At 41.0% G+C, this 19,845-nt stretch overlaps 2 protein-coding genes across 6 annotated transcripts in view; one reads left to right on the top strand and one right to left on the bottom strand.

Moving 5' to 3' along the window:
* Positions 1 to 19,222, top strand: part of brip1 (BRCA1 interacting helicase 1) — a 104,006-nt gene extending 84,784 nt beyond the window's left edge. For 2 of the 5 annotated variants that reach the window (XM_056440599.1, XM_056440598.1), the window contains exon 25: positions 7,788 to 8,006. In XM_056440599.1, coding sequence (XP_056296574.1) covers positions 7,788 to 7,877 — 90 coding nt within the window. In that variant the 3' untranslated portion in view covers positions 7,878 to 8,006. Of the gene's footprint in view, positions 1 to 7,787; positions 8,007 to 19,084 lie in introns of those variants that run through there. The other 3 variants (XM_056440604.1, XM_056440603.1, XM_056440601.1) reach the window with 2 other exon arrangements.
* On the bottom strand, positions 1,924 to 19,772 carry tbx4 (T-box transcription factor 4). Its single transcript, XM_056440611.1, has 8 exons — positions 19,129 to 19,772; positions 18,649 to 18,743; positions 10,013 to 10,132; positions 8,091 to 8,238; positions 5,118 to 5,270; positions 4,701 to 4,789; positions 4,251 to 4,486; positions 1,924 to 4,144 (listed from the first exon to the last, which is right to left on the bottom strand). The coding sequence occupies exons 1-8, from the start codon at positions 19,264 to 19,266 to the stop codon at positions 3,489 to 3,491; spliced, it is 1,635 nt and encodes a 544-aa protein (XP_056296586.1). The 5' UTR covers positions 19,267 to 19,772; the 3' UTR covers positions 1,924 to 3,488.
* Positions 19,773 to 19,845: the final 73 nt, after the last annotated feature.

Here is a 19,845-nt window from a genome sequence, read left to right as displayed (position 1 = left end):
TTCTGTTTGCGGACCTGTTCAGCATTTACTGAGTGGATAGTCTACTGTAAGGGCAAGTAGTGGTCTTTATATAATTTTCTGGGGCAAGTAACATATAGTACAACCAGAGCAAGCAGCGCAGTATATTGAACGACCGTTATTGAAACGAGTGCAACAGGCAGAAAAGTCCACTAAGGGCCATTGACGTTTATTTACGCTAGTTACGTTTTACGCTATTATAATAACACAAACCGTGATCTTTTCCTCACTAACCCTAACCAAGTAGTGTTGTCTCCTTAACCTACCATTTCACAGTGTTAACCACGTGGCATTGCGCTTTTCTATTCTTCTGACCACTCGGAGCTCTTCAACACGTCACCATTCATACAGTGATGTATGGGGCTACCATGCAAGGTGTTACCTGTCCATCAGGAATATATCGTCATTCATACACATTCACACACCTATGGCACGTGTCCTTGGGCAAGACACTTCGCCTTGCCCAAGGACACGTCGGCGTGGACTAGTGGAACTGGCATTTCTGCCGATGCAGAAAAAATTCATTGAGCGAAAGACTTCTGGGCCATGGCCTCTGAAAAACAGCAACGCTTTGGAAGACCTATCAAATGAAGTGGCTTCTTTAGCGTTGTAGGTTTAATTCAGAGAGAAGGTTGGGTTTGAATGCTCAGCTTTGGCATGTTACTGTTTCCATGACTGCAAGCAAACCAATTCTTCAAATGTTCATATATGAGCATATACAGGACTGTCTCAGAAAATTAGAATATTGTGATAAAGTTCTTTATTTTCTGTAATGCATTCAAAAACAAAATGGCATTCTGTTCATTACAAATCAACTGAAATATTGCAAGCCTTTTTATTCTTTTAATATTGGAACTGGCATTTCAGCCGATGAAGAACTCTAAAATCCTATCTCATAAAATTTGAATATTTCCTCAGACCAAGTTAAAAAAAGATTTATAACAGCAAACAAAATCAAACATTTGAAAATGTGTTTCCAGGTGTTTAGGTTAATTAGAGATTCAAGTGATTTGTTTAATACCCTACTAGTATACTTTTCATGATATTCTAATATTTAAGGATATTTGAGTTTTCTTAAGCTGCAAGCATAATCAGCAATATTAAAAGAATAAACAATATTTCAGTTGATTTGTAATGAATGAGCATATATTTGTTTTATTCTAATTTTCTGAGACAGTCCTGTATATATAGACTACCGTTCAAAAGTTTGGGATCACCCAGACAATTTCGTGTCTTCCATGAAAAATCACACTTTTATTTATCAAATGAATATAAAATATAGTCAAGACATTGACAAGGTTAGAAATAATGATTAATATTTGAAATATTAATTTTGTTCTACAAACTTCAAGCTCAAAGGAAGGCCAGTTGTATAGCTTATATCACCAGCATAACTGTTTTCAGCTGTGCTAACATAATTGCACGGGTTTTCTAATCAGACATTAGTCTTCTAAGGCGATGATCAAACACAATGTACCATTAGAACACTGGAGTGATAGTTGCTGTAAAAGGGCCTCTACACCTGTGGAGAAATTTCATTAGAAACCAGACACTTCCACCTAGAATAGTCATTTACCACATTAACAATGTAGAGAGTGTATTTCTGATTAATTTAATGTTATCTTTATTGAAAAAACAGTGCTTTTCTTTGAAAAATAAAGTCATTTCTAAGTGATCCCAAACTTTTGAACGGTAGTGTATGTGCAAGACACAACCTGCTAATCTTTGTTTGCAGTTTCCCGTGACATTTTCCCGTATATCAATAAAACAAACGTTTGTCTGATGAACCGTTTACACTTGATGCATCATTAATATAACAGCTCAAAAATGCATCTCATTTTTAAGTGAGTGTAATATAATGTAGTACAATGGTGGTCTTGAAGTGAAGGTAGCAAACAATTAGAGGTATGAAAATGTTTATTCATCAGGTGTGCAAAAATGTCAATATAATCAGAAATATTAGAATGAAACGTGAAATAAAGGGGCAATGCACAAGGGATCACCATCATATCATACAGGTTCTCTATCCCTGGCAATGCAAGTTGTAGCTCTACCTAATGCAACGCTACACAGAGCCTTTTCTTTCAGCTTTCCTGCCGACTCAAGCTGTTTTTTTCTTGCAGCCTTACAGGATTTCTTTCCAAGTAACTCCTTTGGGAGTGGAATTTGTGTGCAGTTCTCTTTTCCAGTACTCACCATGGCTTAACAACGATTCTTTAAGCCTTCATCTGGTTGCTGTCCCGTTTCCCTAAAATATAGTTTGGAGTCATGAGTTTGGACCCTTGACAAACAACCACAAGGAGTATGGCTTAGTCATAAGTATCACGCAACTAGCATAGACCTGTACAAGGTACATGAATGAGACCTTTACACTAACAACTCTCATGATGGACGTTCTTTTAGTGCATCTTCAACTTGCTTTTCTTACTCAAAGACTCATTTAACTTTGAACTGACAAAAGTTTTAAAGTATGTAAATTTGATATGGAAAAAGAAAAACACTATTGCAAGCTTAATTTTGCATTTAACAAACACACATTATATAAAATTGCTTCATTATCAGATTCTTAGTGTATGCACTTTTCTGTCTGTTATATTCTGATATGATCAATCCACTTGGACTCAATGCACATTTACCTTATACATTAAGGATTAGCACATCTCATTTTGGACATCAACCCAGAGCTCCGCCTACTTCACAAGGCTGGTGGCGTATCTTTTTCTTATTGTCAACAAAATCCATGAAAATACCCAAACCACCAATGTATTGATCTTTCATATCAATAAGCAACACTGATGCACAGATGAAGAATACATAGTGTGTTGATATTTGCTTATTTGTCGTTGAGGCTCTGATCTCATCCTCCCCCACAATGGAAGTACCAAGCGCTGCATAGCAGGGAGTGGGCCTGTGGCTAGCTGATGGCTGTACTGCACTCATATGCTGTGCTTAGCCCACCCTGGACTTCTCATTGGATTTGTTGGACAAAAAGAAAAACATAGAATAACAGCATCCTTATTCATTCAGCATGCTGTAGCTAGGTGGCGCTCTACAAGAACTGTTTCATCAGTGCTCAGTTAGATGTACACACATCTAGGCCTCTCATTCTATTCCAGGGCAAGCACACAAATTGTTGATTTTTTCTCATCTATAGTATAGTCTGAAAAATGATCCTAATTTTGACTTCAGGTTAGGTAGCGAACACTTCTTGGATAGTTGTTGTTACAAGTCACTGTCAGACTTTGAACTGCTGCACTGGAGTGTTGAAAAACCACCTGATCTACACATTTGCTACAATATGCAGAAGTAAAGAGGGTGGCCACAGTGCTTCAGGGATAAGAATGGCTTTGGCAATGAGCATGGCTGTGGTTCATTATCACTGCTTGGCACCAGCAGCCCACAGTGGGGTGTTGAACCTTTATTAACTTGTACATTGGACAAAACTGGTTCCTCTAGTCTAGTGGTCCATGTTAGCCGTCAGTCCAGTGAGTCCCAGCGCTACTCAGCCCCACTTGGTACTGATAGGATGGGTCCCGGATAGATATAGTGCCTTGTGTGGAATAGGCTGAGAAATCTCTGTGAGGCCGGAGTGGGGACCCTGGTTTCTTGTGGTACAGAGGTGGATGGCCTGACCTTTCTCTGGATCCAGAAACAGCTGGAGAGCAGGATGAAGAGGAGGATGAAGGAGGTATAATGGGCAGACCTCGCTGAACCGGAGCTGAGTTGTAGACTCCCACGTCAGCCTGTGGTCGAGACGCCATGGAGGATGTGGGGTGCGGTACAACCTGTGTGACCGTGGCAGCGTTGGTGAAGTGAGCAGTGAAAGGCTGGTATGGGACAGCCTCCACGCTATAGCGAGGGTAGGGCTGCATTGTAGCCCACATGTTGCAATTTATTGAAGAGGAGTTGGTCAGGTCATCTGTGTCCCCGATCCCTGATCCAGACTCTGTCTCAATACTACCGTACATACAAGCTTCTCTAGAGGTGATTGCCTCAGTGCAGTACGGATGAGACATCAGGGGCGACTCATAAGATGTAGCTGAACGAAGGTAATGCTCCTCTGAGACCACAGATGATGACTCCAGATATGGCCGCTTACATCCAAGCTCTAGGTGTCGGGTAGTATCTGCAAATGGATAAGTCAAAAACACATTGTATTTCAAACCAGGGAGTACTTAATGGGAAAGTCTTATTCTGTCCAATGACTAAAAGAACAGCAGTGAAGAACATACCTCTGTGTTTGAAGCAGTGGTACAGAAGGCTGGGATCTCTGCTCTGAGGAAAGTGGTTTGAGATAGGATCTTGGGGGTCTGAGTTTGACAGAGGAACCCCAGTCTCATACTGATAAGAGGACAGGACTTGAGGGTGCCCTGTGAGAACTCCTGCTCCGAGCTTCCCTGCTAGGTGGCTGTGCGAGGAGATGAGCCTCTGGCGAACCATGTTCTTTGAAATCACTGGATAATCTTTCCTGGACAACAAGCGGCAACAGAAGAGAAAGGGAATCAGTCTGCCATGCCTGCAATTCCACTTCACAGTATTTCAAGTAGGCAAGGTATCTTTTTTTATATCTAAGCACACACACAAATCTCTTGAAGAGCTGATGTTTATGAGAGACTTCCAGTGTGCTAAATGGTCCTCCAGGGCCTGTCTTATTTTCCTGGTTCCTTTTTGTGTAAACATACCCCTGTAGTCTTGAAACGCGTAGATCTCCTTCTTCACTACCCCGGAATCCTTTGGCAAATGGATTGTTTTCTATCTTTAGCTGAGTGATCTAGAAAAATTATATTGAATTTAAGATGTACTTCTATTTGGTATCAACCAAATCATAGATGAAGCAAATACAGGACTGTTCTTTCCATGTGGGGACAGGACAGCTGGCCCCAAGCATGCACCCCTATGCACACTTTAAAAGTTAGATTTAAAAAATCCACACCAAGAAACATTCAAACTCACATAATTAGGTAAACATGATTCACCTTAGAAAAATGTAAGAGTGTAAGAATTTTTCATTCATAAAATTAAGAGCTGACATCAACAAATCGTACTTTTGTATTTGTAAAACCAGGAATATTGCATACATGTTCTGTACTTTGCTTTACCTTGTGGTTTTGATAAGAGGTTACAGAGATGAAGGCTGTCTCGTGAAAGGCATGAGTACAGTAGGCGGTGTTCTTGGATCCAAAGGCGTTGTTTTCATCGGCTTTGACGATGTGTAGTCTGGGCTGGTACTTGTGCATAGAGTTCAGGATGATCTGGGGATCAAGAGAATGTAACACATTTCATTCTTAACTTTGTATCGCAACGGTCTATGAACAGCCACTATGGTGGAGGACACAGTCGTTTTTCACCTCTAGCTTGCAAAGAAAATGGCCTTGTTAACTGGAGTAAAGTATAAATCAACACTACATTCCACAGTCAAAGTGTTACGGTCTCTGATGCACTAGCAGTGTAATGACAACAAGAGAAGATCATAATTATAAAGCTTATGATAATGATGACAATTCCACAACACACTTTCCTTGAAGTTAGAGGCTGTGGACTTTGTGTAAACAGTAAACAAAGCACAACTCCCCCCCAGATTAAAGCACACAGAGACGGGGTGTGACTTCCTTCCCTGTGCTCTGCTCAGGACTCCACTATATCGTACAACAGTCGTTTGCTGCCGTATTAATGTTCTTTAACACAATCTGTGAGCCTGTGATGGTGAACACTGCACCTTGTCTATACGCACTGCTTTTTTACATTGCATTGTGGGAATTAAATTGGCAGCTGAACAACTTCCTGTGCATTTGAACTATTTTTGGAATAGGGCCATGCGAGACCATCCCCGACTTCCAGGCCAGTTCACTACCTGTATGACCCACAACCATGCCATCACGTCAAACTATTTGAAATGAGTGTGTTTATGGCTTTCTTTGATAGTATTGTTAGCATTGGATTGTATACCACGCCTGTTACCACCGTCCATTCCCTGCTGAATTCCCATTAAAACAGAGTCTTTCATGTGTAAAGTTGTTCGATTGGATTGGTTCGATGCATTTCATCTCCATCACACTTGATCTGGATTGTGAATGTGTTGTGTGTTAGCATAGCAGGGAGCATGTGCTGAGCATGCATGGTGTTTAGGTCTATTGGGTGGCTGCAGGTCAGCTCACTCGCATCAGTCCGCTCACTGCAGCTGACCGCTGTGCTCGGCGACGCGTTAGCAACAGTAAGGCAGGTCATCACTACTCCAGCTCTGTCAGGGCTGATAAGCATCAAGCCCTGCACTTCGGCTCCCCTCCTCATTTGCTAGACACTCTCCCAAGGAGCCTTGTCCTCCAGGGCTCTCTCCAAGAGAGGCAAAGGTTGAACAGGGCACAGGGAGCTGAGCTCAGGTTGAACACCGAATGCTCCTGTTGCTGAGGTAGGCCGGAGAGACACAGATAAGCTATTGGCCGGTTCACCAGCGGCTCTCTGTTGGCCTTTGCCTGTTCTGCTGTCTGGCTGCTGTTTGAGGGTGATACTGGAGACTCCAGAGTGACTGTCTGAAGGTAGTGATAAGGGAAGCCTTCATCAGATCAGTGAAGAGCTAAAGAAGGTATTTGCTTTCATCTTCCTTAATATCCCTGATACGGATTTGTGCTTGTGATGACTTGTTGTAGCACAATTGGAATTATTTCATGACCATAGCTTGTCATGGACCCAATCCTATCGCCAGACTAGAACGTCAATAGTGGATGATTTTGCAAAACTCAGATTATGGTTTGGAAAATAATCTGGTTATTGTTAATACAAAGGTGACTATCGATAGAAGGCGATTTATGTGATTTAAATATGCACATTTATGTGATTTAAATATGCACATTCATTCACCACCTCAACCTCCACACGCCGATTTTCAGCATTGCCACATAAAAGTCCTAATACTTCCATGCAATAGCACTGACAGCTGGCAATGCGCATACATTGTGACAAGTGGTTTCGTCCAATATCGACCACATTCTTTGCAATATTAGGCTGAATAACCCTAGAACAGGAAGAAGAAGAAGACTGAATTACAGTTGAATTTTTTTTCCACATTCAGTAATGTGCATAATTAGTACTGAATGGGAGTTCCTTCACTCCAGAGAGAAGCCCTACTACACACCTTCCGATCTTGGCGTCATCTGGGTCTCTGCCTGGCTTCAAACTCGCTCAGTCCTCATTACTCGCCCTGATCACTGGCCAGGCACTTAACTCAATCTGACAGCAGGCCTCGCCACGGATCTGAGAGGTTATGAACCTAATGAGCCCGCCCATTGATGGGATGGCTTTAGACAAGCTATCCCAGAATCCCCCTGGGGAGCTCTGCCACAGTTGTACTTTTCACCTCGCTACGCAGCCTCTGCCTCCTCCGTTTCTTGCATGCTTCTTTTCAGAAATCTGCCGGTGAAAACACCTATACCTTTATGCAGTTAGCACATGTCTCATATCAAATGTTAGGTGTTTTTTTGGGGCTGAAGAGAGTTCCCTCCATTCATGGAATGTCAGCAATATATTGGAGTGTTGGTGGTGTATGTCAAAGCGGAAATTAAAGCGGAAATTAATAAATTTCCTTTAGCTCTAAAGTCTAAAACGGATTTCACCTGTTTCACCCTGTTTACAACATTTTGTTTGATTAGTAGGCCTGTTTTTTAATTGGTCTTTTTTTACATTTTTTTTACAGGTCAGATCATCAAACTCACTTAAACTATTGAAAAGACCTTCATTTTGAATGGGACTTGATTTTGTTTGTGTCTCGTTTTTAGCCACAGTTGCACGAGGAATGGCCTTCAGCTTGGTCCACCACTTTGGTCCAGAGTCAAAGATCTCCACAACCATTGGATGGATTGCTTTGAAATTTGTGGCCGATAACCAACTTGCCTACAGAATGAATCCTCCTGAACCCATAATGTTTTCATGCAGGTTTAACACTTGACTTACACATTGAAATATCTCTACATATTAGATTAGTACACATTTTAAGAGATACATGTTGAAACTATGAATACATTGCTAATTAAAGCCAGGTCTTGAGGTAGAAAGTACTAATATACTCTGCAGGTACTCACATGCCCAAAAGGGTCCAGGTGATTGTTTGTTAGCTTGAGCTTCTGAAACGACACCAGTTGCCTCATCCAGTGAGCTCCTGTGGCGGGGGAATCAGGGTGCACATAGAGTCTGCCTGGCATTGCTGGCTCGGCTTTGCCAGCCACCATCCTGAAAACAAACAGATGCAGAAAGGTGTAGAAACTGTGATAAGAAAAGAAGAAAATTGTATAATGTTGCCTCCAGCTGTTTACAAGAGCTAACGCTTTTCAATATTTCAGGGAAACATCTCGGTTAATCTAACATAGCTCACTGAAACTATTTGTCCCTGTGGCCACATGAATTTGGGGCGGCTGTAGCTCAGTGGGGTAAGAGGGCCGTCCTGCAACCGCAAGGTTGTGGGTTTGATCCCCGCTCTCCCCATTAGTTGCAAGTCGAAGTGTTCTTGAGCAAGGCACTGAACCCCCAGTTGCTTCCCGGGCGCATCACTGCAGCCCACTGCTCCTTAATAACTAAGGATGGGTTAAATGCAGAGAACTAATTTCCCCTTGGGGATTAATAAAAGTATATATTATTATTATTATTATTATCAAGTCTCCTTTACCATAACGTAGCAATGAGGCGTACGACACTACAGCTCTCAACCCTCACAGTATTTAATCCCTTCGACTTGAAGGAGGTGGCCTCTGCTAATACATCATTACTAATTATGCTTCCCCAAGGTGTCGCTGAGGAACACCAGAACCCACCATCTGCAGGTCATGCCACAAGATCAGAAACAAATGGCTGTACAATAAAGTATTTTGCGTTCATTTTCCATCTTTTCCATGCAAACCCTTTTGTCCACCTCTAGAAAGAGGGAGTTCTAGTTCTAATGTCATACTGATGAATGGAGGGCTGCAATGTCATTGCCTCCAGATACAGGGTCAATTTGAAAAATACTGAGTTTGGTCCAGACCCTTTTTCTCTTTGTCTCGTGCAGACGGTACTTGCAGTAAGGAGCTGGAGTCAGTGACGATGTGTAGTACAACTCATCCATCAAACTAGGCTTAGATTACCTGCTCTTGTACAATCATTTGAAATATAAAATACATTGGAAGTCTAGATTTACTATGATTGTGTGTGGCAGTTGTGTTTCTTTTATTTTGTAATTATGTGTGGATTGCTGAGGATTTTAGTAAATGCCATGCATTTGAGGTGAATGGAGATAATGATGGTCACCAAGCAGCAAGTACACATGACTCCCCATCCCTTTATCTCCTGGAGTGAAGGAGGGAGCATGGTTGGGCCTTTGCAGCGACAAGCTAAGGGACACACTAAGGACCATGTCCAGGGCCGGATTAACCCGTTATGGGGCCCCAGTGCAAACATGTGCAGTTGGGTCCTTTTTTTTGCAAAATGTCATTACAAAATAAAGGTCTTAAAACTAGAATTCACTTAACACTACCCTACATTTGAGTGCCACTGCCACAACATCACTGTAGGTAATAATGCATGGTATGCCTCATCTGATATCATACATGATATTATTTAGTATTCCCTAACAAATGTGAAATTAATGAATTTACCACCAAATTGTCAAACCAGTGAACCAAGAGTTGCAGTTGCCTCACAATTCTGACACTACCTTGACCAAGGTTTTTTTGTTTTTATCGTCAGCATAATCTATCCCTAATATTAGACAATATTGCCACGCTCAGACGTTCTATAAAAATGTTATAATTCATCGTAATCCAGTGTTTTTTCATAACCTTTTTTACCTGGCGATAAGGATTGGGGAGCAACATGGTAGCTCAAGATTTCCGGCTGTGTATTGCCTACTCGGCCTTGACTACCAGCTGGGCCTAAATATTTGTTATACAAGGAACTACAATCTGTAGCTACTTGTATAAGTGGTGGTAGGCTATGACACGAGTCCTCAATGGTTTTGCATTTGGAAACTTACCACTTGTTCTCACAGAACTTGTAGCGATGGTCATCAGCTGGGACAATGTCAATCAGTAGGATGTATTTGGTTTTGGGGTTCATCCCAGTTACTTTAACCTTGTAGCTGGGGAACATCCTCCTGTTGAAAAATGTTACGGAATAGTGTCAGAAATGCTCTTATTTGGCCTTCATATAAAGGAAAAAATCCTATTGATATGCTACCAATTTCAGACACTAATAACAAACTGCTTTCCCCAAAGGACTGTAGACGCACTCTGCAACAATGGTTGAAAGCATCGGGTGGGCCAGTGAAACAGTTGTGTGTCGAATATACATGTAGATTCTCACTGATGGTGCAGATGAAGATCAGATTGGCTCCCTGACTGACTGACTGATGTGGTTCAGGGATTGGTTAGAGTAGGGTGTGAAGCTGCCTCTAAAACCTCGAATCACCTTGACTAGAAGATAAAGTGGTGAAGTCTACTACCTTAAGAAATAACCCCACCGAGAAAATGAAACATTTGAGGATAATTTTTCTAATGTTGTCCTCACTGTCAAAATCTCATATTGTCTTACCTAGTAATGATTTGTTTCCTTGCATGCATTTATTTGGGAGGAGACTATAAAATCTTCTCATACTTGTGAAACTGAGAGGCCATAAAAAATATGGGAACACACTCTATTTTCAACTTTTATATGCCTCCAGACTACAAGACCGAATATGTTAATATAGCACTTTAAAGCCATAAAACACATGAAGGGAGCTACCTTTCCTGACCTTTTCTGGGAACCAAAAACGTGTTCATCCCATCTACGCCAAAGGAAATTTCGCAAAGGGCTCAGGGCCCCTTATAAAGTCCTAAGTGGTTTTTAATGGCACCAGAGATCGGACAATAGTTTAGATAGCCGACTCGTCATTGCACAAGAGGCTACGGTCAAAAAGGCCTGCAGTTTATCCTTCAGCGGTGCCCTTGGCAACAAGTTTAAACATCGGAGGACACCGTCATGAAAGGCTTTCTGGGAAAATAGTGGAGCATCAAAACCCCAATATACATACTTGCTGTTCCGATTGGTGTAAATGCTGTTCTTCAAAAGGATCATCGTGCCTCACACCAGCTGATCATGTTACTGTAAATACTCCCTCACGAAGAGAGAGAGGAGGGGGATTGACGGCAGGTCAATTAAATCTCTCTCCCAGGCTTCAAATCCAATCAGTGGGAGAGATCAGTCCTGGTATCATCCTCAATGAAAGACAGGTTAATCTTAGAGGAACATTCAAAGCAGACCTCTTCTCATCTCTGGCTCCACTCAAACCATGCGGACAGTGTGTCAACACATTTGTGTGATATGGCCATAACTATATAGAGACGGGCTGTGCTGCTCATCTTCAGCTGTCCAGCCGGGCAGACTAACCTGATGCACCACAAGTGTTTACACGAGTGAATCAGTGCATTTACATGATGGTATAATTCGAATCTTGCTTTAGTCGGACTATGCTATCTTTTGGGGGATCTGCTGTTATCCCAATATACATGGCAGTGAGTAATTCGAATCATTGGCCGAAAGCATGTCATATCCGATACGATAGGTGGCGCTGTTTTCATTACAACTCGTGGTGATACAGCCATTTCCGCTTGACCACCACCACCAACAACAACAACATTTCGAGAAAGATGGCGAACAGAGAGCAAGGCGAAGCTACATCCCTCTACTATTCTTCCATGGTGTTAATAGGAGTACAGCGAATGCAAATGGCGCTATTGGCTGAGTTGATAACGGAGAGAAGACGCGGTCGCCGAAGGTACATGGAGAATTAAATTTATCGTCTCTTTCGACTTCCGGGTCACGACATGGGAGGGAGGGAGGGAGGGAGGAGGGCGGCGGGATCTCGAGCATGCGCAAAGACGCAAAGTCCAGTTCCTAATCCAATTCACCGTTACATGCCGCGAGAGTCGAATTATCAACTGGATCGGACCGAGCTATCCAGGGGTGTTAATCGGATCGAAGTCGGACCGCACATAGTCCGACTAAGGTGTTTACATGAAACGGATAATTCGATTTCAGTCCGACTAAGCCAGTTATTCGATTGCATGTAAACGCACTGACTGTTGTTGAGTCAAAATGTGACTTGGGTCGGGTTCTTATTGACTACGCTTGGTTCCAGAATCTAAGTGTCAAACTAACTTTGACGTGTCAGCTGAATACATCAAAGGAAAACCATTTATACTCGTTCAGAACAGCCCCACTTGAAGTCATAGTGTGGGGGAGGCCACAACACTTTTAGGAGAACCAACAAGCTTGTTGTGCAGGCTTTATAAATCCACTCACCCAATGTATTAAGGGTTTAAACCTCTCAACTGAACTATGATCTATTTTGGGATCCATACATCGTTACCCTTTGCTGTTGAAAGCCTTGTTAAGGAGTTTTGCTGCAGAGGTGCGTGAACAAGAACAACGTTTTAGGGTTTTTAGAATTTTAAGACTTTCAAGAACTGTCACTTACATCTGTAACATGTAATTCACTCCAATTAATTTGAATGCAGCCCTATAAGAAACTCAAAAAACAATTGTATGTACAAGCAGTTATTGTAAAAAGGTTTAAAATGTAAGCAATATATTGGCCGGCTGGAGATGTAATCCAGACAGGTTAAACTGAAATTAATAAATTGTCTCTAGTTCTATAATCTAAAAAGGATTTCACCTGTTTCACCCTGTTTAAGTTTAATTTCTTTTAATCAACATTATTTTTAAACTATGGGGTTAAATCCTTAATGCGACCTCACACTTCTCTCAGGTGGTTTTTATTATCCATCCACTTAGTGCCGCTTTCTCTATTTTGCCCATATTTAAAAAATAACTAAATGTAATTTTAAATAATAAAAAAATCACAGCAGTAAAAAGTGTTCCTGCAGTTGCTCAACTGTTGCTATCGTCTTTGGTTCTGAAATATGATGTCAGATTGAAAGAGATAGAAATTGGAATTTTTCCAAACCATTTATAGTGGGGTCGCTTTCTCTTTTATATATCTGCTTATATTGGGCCACAAGTTGCAATTTGGATTAACAAAATAAATGATGTTTTCTTTGAAAAGTACAACATAGTTAGTTTGTATTGGAAGATAACATACATTTAAATTTGATCTATTGACCACTCTTATTCTATCTATGTGTAGCCGTTCTCAGGCAAAGGGACGGTCGTTGAGCTGTCTCTCTGTAATATTTTATACATGTGATGAAAAATGGTATACAATATGTTGGTTCTGCATATCTACGTCTATAAAAAAAAAGAAATATAAATTAAGGTATTGCAACTCTAGTCAACTGCTTTTCAAAGGCAGACAACATGAAGGCATGCATATACACACGCTGGTGTGACTAAGTGAGTGAGTTTAAGAGGAGCATGAGAAATGGAAGTCGGAGAGTGTGTATGATATCAGTGTCAGGGCGTGTGTGTGTGTGTGTGTTTCTGTGCCCAGCCAGCTGTTTCTCTTAACAATCCCACATGTTTAGGCCCTCCAGTGATCCATTTCCTCTCTGGGAATCTCCAGTACCACGGTAAGATCAAAAGGAGTGTTAGGGGGTGCAGGGGGGGTGGGAATGATGAAGCGACACAACCGAGTAGACCCGGCCTATTGTGGGCGCCGGATTCCTCTTATCAACCCGCCGCTGCTCTCCTGACGGGCTGTGTACAGAGAGGGAGAGTGAGGGAAGAGCTGCACGGGGGGCTTTGAAGAGGGAGGATTACGCCTGCACGGTGACACTCACAATAACAAGTCCACCGGTCTCAGCATGGGATGGGACCGAGGCAGCTTCATCTCAGAGTGTCGGGAGATGTGGGATCCCCTGCATGGCTGCTCTGCATCTGCACCTCTGAACGGACCCCCTCGCATGTTACAACTGTGAGGGGGGGCCTTTTTAAACCGAGACACCACTCTATTAGGATTCTTCATGGCACCCCGTTTCACAAATATGTTGCTTAAATACGTAGGTTTCAGTGGTTGTTATTTCCCCCCCTGTATTTTTCCTTTTTAAACATAAAGTGCCCAGTGTAAAATATTGTTTCATAACCGTACATGTATTTACACATCCTGAGATGTAATCATCATTACCTTCGCATTGAAAATGCGGAAGGTTATGTTTTGATCGCCGTGTATTTATTTATTTATTTATTACCTTCGCATTGAAAATGCGGAAGGTAATGTTTTAATCGCCGTGTATTTGTATGCGTGCGTGTTATTCGCATAAGTCAAAAAGTATTAAACCGAATCGCATGAAATTTGGTGGGATGATTGGTTATTATCCGGGGACCAATTGATTAGATTTTGGGATCGATCGGGTCAAAGGTCAAGGTCATGAAAAGGTCAACATCTTATTTTTACCATAGCGCGGTCAATTTCTATACAATTGGCATGCAACTAATGCCAAAATGTTCATAATTCAATGCCCAATCTTGTGATATGCGAAGATATGCGCTCTACCGAGTGCCCGTTCTAGTTTATTTATTTATTTATATGCGTGTTATTCGCATAACAAAAAAATTTTAAACCGAATCGCATGAAATTTGGTGGGATGATTTGTTATTATCCGGGGACCATTTGATTAGATTTTGGGATCAATCGGGTCAAAGGTCAAGGTCAAGGTCATGGATAGGTCAAAATCTTCATTTTACCATAGCACGGTCAATTTCTATCCAATTGGCATGCAACTAATACCAAAATGTTCATAATTCAATGCCCAATCTTGTGATATGCGAAGGTATGCACTCTACCGAGTGCCCGTTCTAGTTTATATATATTACAATATCGTAGTCAATATTATATAATAATATTGGTATCTGCAATCATACACTCCAGTATTATTTGAGGGGGAATTTATTTAAGACAAATACAGAGACAAATATTTCCATTTCTTGCTGTGACATTTTGTACTTCTGACCACTGCGTACCGGAAAAATACTCACAAGCAGGAAAGTGTGTCATGTGTTACTATGACAACCAGGAAAAAGTTGGGCAACCAATGTTTGCTGCATCATAACCACATATTTACTGGGAGTGATTTCTATGTTTATTCCCTTTTTCTGATGTTTTTATTTTTCAAAACAAAGATAAAACGTTATCTTTTATGCACTGAAACTTCAACAAAAATGTACACTTCATGTATAGAAACGAACAAATCTTAGCACCAACTTTGTAAAAGGTCATGGGTCACCCACAATACCCTGAAAGGAAGCTCGGCTTCATCCCAATAACATCACGATGTGAACACTTTCACTACCTTATGACAATGATTACAGTCGAATCATCTTGGATTGTTATTAGCTATGTAAAGGTTTCATACGCAGTTCCCAGTTCTGCATATATTAAAATAGATATGGAATAAATACATGGGCACATCATCTGCAGGCACACATTTGCTGCTGGATGCTGGCTACAGCCTGCTAGCGCTACATGGAAGCTGGATAACGTTACGACATACTGAGGAGTGGAAGAGAAGCCTTATCAGTGTACTTATTACTCAATGTTTGTTCAAGGGGGAGCTTTCAATTATAATATGATGCTGGAAAGTTTAAGGAATAACAATGCATTGTTATATGTTTGTCAAATCTGAATCTGGAACGTAACTATTCCCATTTCTCTGTCAGATTATGTATTAGTAAGTAAGTAAGAAAGTCAGTTATTTATATTGCCCTTATCACAGACAATGTGTCACAAAGTGCAGTACAGAAGTCAATTAAAGTAATTTGGCAATAACACATTAGTACAATGATTCCCTCTGCAGTGGATGTCCACAGTAATTAGTATAAAGTTGAGTTGTTAATTCGCTTAATTATAATAGCAAGTGCTTTTTGGGCCTTTTGTAAGTTATGTTTGGGTACAATGAGTTAGTTGTTTTAATTTGATATCTCATTAAAACATAATAAATCTACAGTTGTTTGGGCCCTTCCATTCCCTTTCATCCCTCCCGTTGGTGAAGGCTGTCTGGTGAACCGGAGAGTTTCGCTGGTGTAGCTCAGACTGTGGCGGAGCGGTGTCATGACGGTGCATCGCTGAGAATCGGAGGAAGTGTGACAACGCTAGTTCGCTCACATCAATCTCCACACCGACTCCTTTCCTCTTGAAAATCGGGCTCTTGTTGTAATTTGACTAAGATACTGATTGTAACACGTTGCCGTGGTTGCGAGCCACAGCTGTACAGTGGAATGTACAGCAAGCTGGACCAGAGAGCAGCTGGTTTTTAAACAGCTTCTCAGTTTCACCAAGATGTTTTGGGTCAGGAGCCCTCAAGAAGTTACAAAATAAATGGTAAACGCTCCAAAATTATTAACATGATAGAAAAGCAGATTTGTAGACGTACTTTAAAAGTGTGGTAATCATTTGATAATAAACAGTTAATAATGAAGTGATACTATGTATTTACCAAGGTTTTAATAGCTTATAATTAACAATGGGTAAATATGAGATTGAAATGTAAGTAACAGCGTTATAAGTTTAATCATATTGTACACATTTTGAATTTTCATGTTATTTTGAAGATATCATGCTGGAAAAACATCAACCATTGTTATCAGTTCATTACCCCATTTACTACAGCTACCCAAATATTGCAGTGCAGTACTATTTTATCGACTGAAATATGACTATAATATTACTAAATAGTTTCTATGTTTAAATGTGTTTCCCCATTATTAAGCTTTGTTTTGGCCCCTTATTACCATGTGTCATACATTTCAATGTGATAGTACTCAGATATACACATAATGCTGCCACCATGTTATTACTGAGCTGGAATATAAAGAGATAAAATCCTCTGATTTTATAATGATCAATGCTTTTTCTGGTAAAATACGAGATAAAGGTACTTTTACGGGGCTCAAAAAAGAATGAAACAATCGAAGGAGGACAATAAATCTGTTGATCTCACTGCGTCCAACACAAGGACCAACCAGCCTCTAGGGGGGTGAGGGGAGCCAGTGGACATGGCTTTGTTGGAACATGCTAAACCCAGAACATTACACCTGCATCATCAGAATGTTAGCAGATCCACTGGGATACAGCGACATAGCATTGACCTCAAGGCGCCGCGGCGCCTCAGTTCAGCTTCTTGTTTGATGTATGAACCTCTCTTTACACAGATGTTTCCGTTCCTCCTCAACTTTGTTGTTTGTCTCTATTTTATCTGCGCTAAGTTGTGATGCTATCAAATAAATGATTAAGTCTCTTCAATAATTTGGCTCCCATTTTATGATTTAACATCTGACTCTGATTACTAGACACATTGTCACTGTTGGTGCCATATAGGTTGGATAGAATCAAACAATCAGTCCCAGATTAGACTTTCAGATGTTATTAATGATTATGATGATGACGGTGATTGGAGCCTGGTTTAGATTATTTAGTTACATTTTCATGTCTGCATTGTGATTCATATTTGAAACATTTTTGGCGAATTAGCGGTAATGAATCACTTCACTGAAGGAAAAGAAATATATATAGCATAGCTCAAAATGCACTGAATGCACTATTCATAACATAAGTTTTCTCGTGGAGATGGAGCCATGTTAATGTGATCCTCTTCTGCATGACGGTGCTGGAGGTAAACCCAGACAGGTTTCCCAGCACAGCTGCACAGCTAACCTAGTGCACAGCCCTTCAAAGGGCTTTAGGGATTCAGAGCCCACTTCATCAGCTGGACAAGGGAAAGCCCATCTCTTATGGTTATGCAGCATTAAGAAAAAAGTGTGGTGACCTTTTACATTTTTTTACTGGAAAAAAACCCCATACCATGAGGAATGAGAGGCAGAGAATGTACTCATTCTCTGGTTAATGTCCAAAGGCCTCACTATCTAATCCTCAGGTCGCATTAAATCCAACAAGCCGAGCATTCATTTGTGTTTTCAATTATGTTGTCACTGCTGCAGGAACGTGCTGTCTCTTTCTGCAGGACAAAGTTTCAACTGACATACTTGTCGTTACCGCAGAAAGGTATGAGACTCATTTTGTGTCATAAATTGACATTTTCTTTGCAATTTTCCAAAAAATTACGAAGAATATGAGCAGCTTTTGAAACAAGAAGGTAACTCGTAACATGAAACATCAGCTCCTCCAGTCCTCATGTCGAAGTGTCTTTGGGCAAGACACTGGACAATTGCTCCCGAGGGCCAGGCCCTCATTGTGTGCGTGTGTGCGTGTGTGCGTGTGTGTGTGTGCGTGTGAGTGTGTGAATGAGATGAGCATGGCACTGTGGCACACACACAATTTCCATACAGGCTAAACCATCTTATATGCATGGTGCTAATTAATATAACCAGTAAGTAAACAACAAAGTAAATTACTTAAGACATTAACATATTAACATCGACAATAACAACATAAGTATGAGATTTATAATGGAAGAATACTTAAAAATGTGCATTGATATTTTTAATTGCATTAGGATTTTTTCAGTTTTTACTAACAAGAAATATCTGAATACTTTTGATTGGTGAAAGTTATTTCTCATAATGGAATTAATAGGAAAGCACATATACGTTTCTATGTAATCTAAGTAGATTAGTTGTTATTGGTACATTAAACATGTTTTTTGAATAACTCATGTTTCCCCATCTGCGGTCCCGCTCACTGAGACTGATGGATGGTGTGTGTGCTGCTTTACTGACCTGCCTGCTTTGGTAATGATCATCTCTGTGCCGGCCTCATGGAACTTCTTCCACAGCTCCCTCTCATGAAGAGCAACCTTAATGTTCTCAATGTTCTGAAAGAGAGCGGGAATCACTGTCACACTCACAAACCAAATGTCCTCACCACAACCTCAAAGAAATGATGTATCGAGTGTCCATTAAAGTATTAACCTATATAAATACACTACAGAGCAACACGCATGCATCCATCTGCTGTACATGTCAAATGTAATATCCACTCCATCTTTTTTACTGCAATTTATTTATAAGTAATTCATTTGTTTTGACACCTTAAAAGGATTCATCAAAGAGCTCGCTTGAGGTTGGTATAATGCACCATTTATTGTAAACAGATGTTCTCGCATTAATTAAGTTCCAACTATCCCACCCCCACCCCTCCACCCCCGTATTACAGTCCACGAGCTGCAGCCATGTGGATTAAAGGGTCTCAGTGTGTACCTGGTCGGGCTCACTGGAGCTGGGAATGCTGGGAGCTGTGGAGAGGCCCAGTCGGGACTGGTCTGGAAGGAGATCCGTCTCCCCACCGGACTGGACCCGGACTGGATCCGTCACAGCTGAAAGCTTCTCCTGCAGCATCTCTGAGGGATCAGACAAATACTCAGCTGTCAGAGTTCTCAGTGAGTATCCGTGAAAGCAGAGAGGAGATGTGATGTCGACTCTGAATCCAAGACTATCATAGACCCTGCACCATTAGTCACTGCCAGGCTCAAACACACCGCCAGTCTGGCCGAAGACTCGATGCTGCTGCCCTCTCGCAATGAGCGAGGGGCTGTTGGCCTCGGGCCAGGAGTGTATGCATGAGCTATTAGATTACAAAATACTACATGCCAGGAAATGTGTTTTTATGAGGAATACAGATAAAATTCTAAATTATGTAACTCATGTCATAAAAAAATAAAAGAATATAAAAAATATTTCCCTAAAAAGTATGGTATCAGCAGGGTTGAAAGGAATTATGATGTTGATTTACCTGTGAAAAATCGTATTTAGGCGCTTTCTTTGTATTTTCTTTTCTTTTTTCCCATTTTTACTGACATCATTCAGTGTTTTATCATTAGCACATTTCCCCCCGCTCAGTGAAAGTAAATCTAGAAACCAGCTCATAATTCTGCCTCATTCACAGACATTTATTTATTTATTTTAAAGCTACAAAAA

This window comes from Pseudoliparis swirei, chromosome 20, assembly GCF_029220125.1.
Source record: "Pseudoliparis swirei isolate HS2019 ecotype Mariana Trench chromosome 20, NWPU_hadal_v1, whole genome shotgun sequence".
In the NCBI taxonomy this organism is placed as follows: domain Eukaryota; kingdom Metazoa; phylum Chordata; class Actinopteri; order Perciformes; family Liparidae; genus Pseudoliparis; species Pseudoliparis swirei.
Note: the sequence above shows the minus strand (reverse complement) of the source record. Positions and strands in the feature narration are given on the sequence as shown.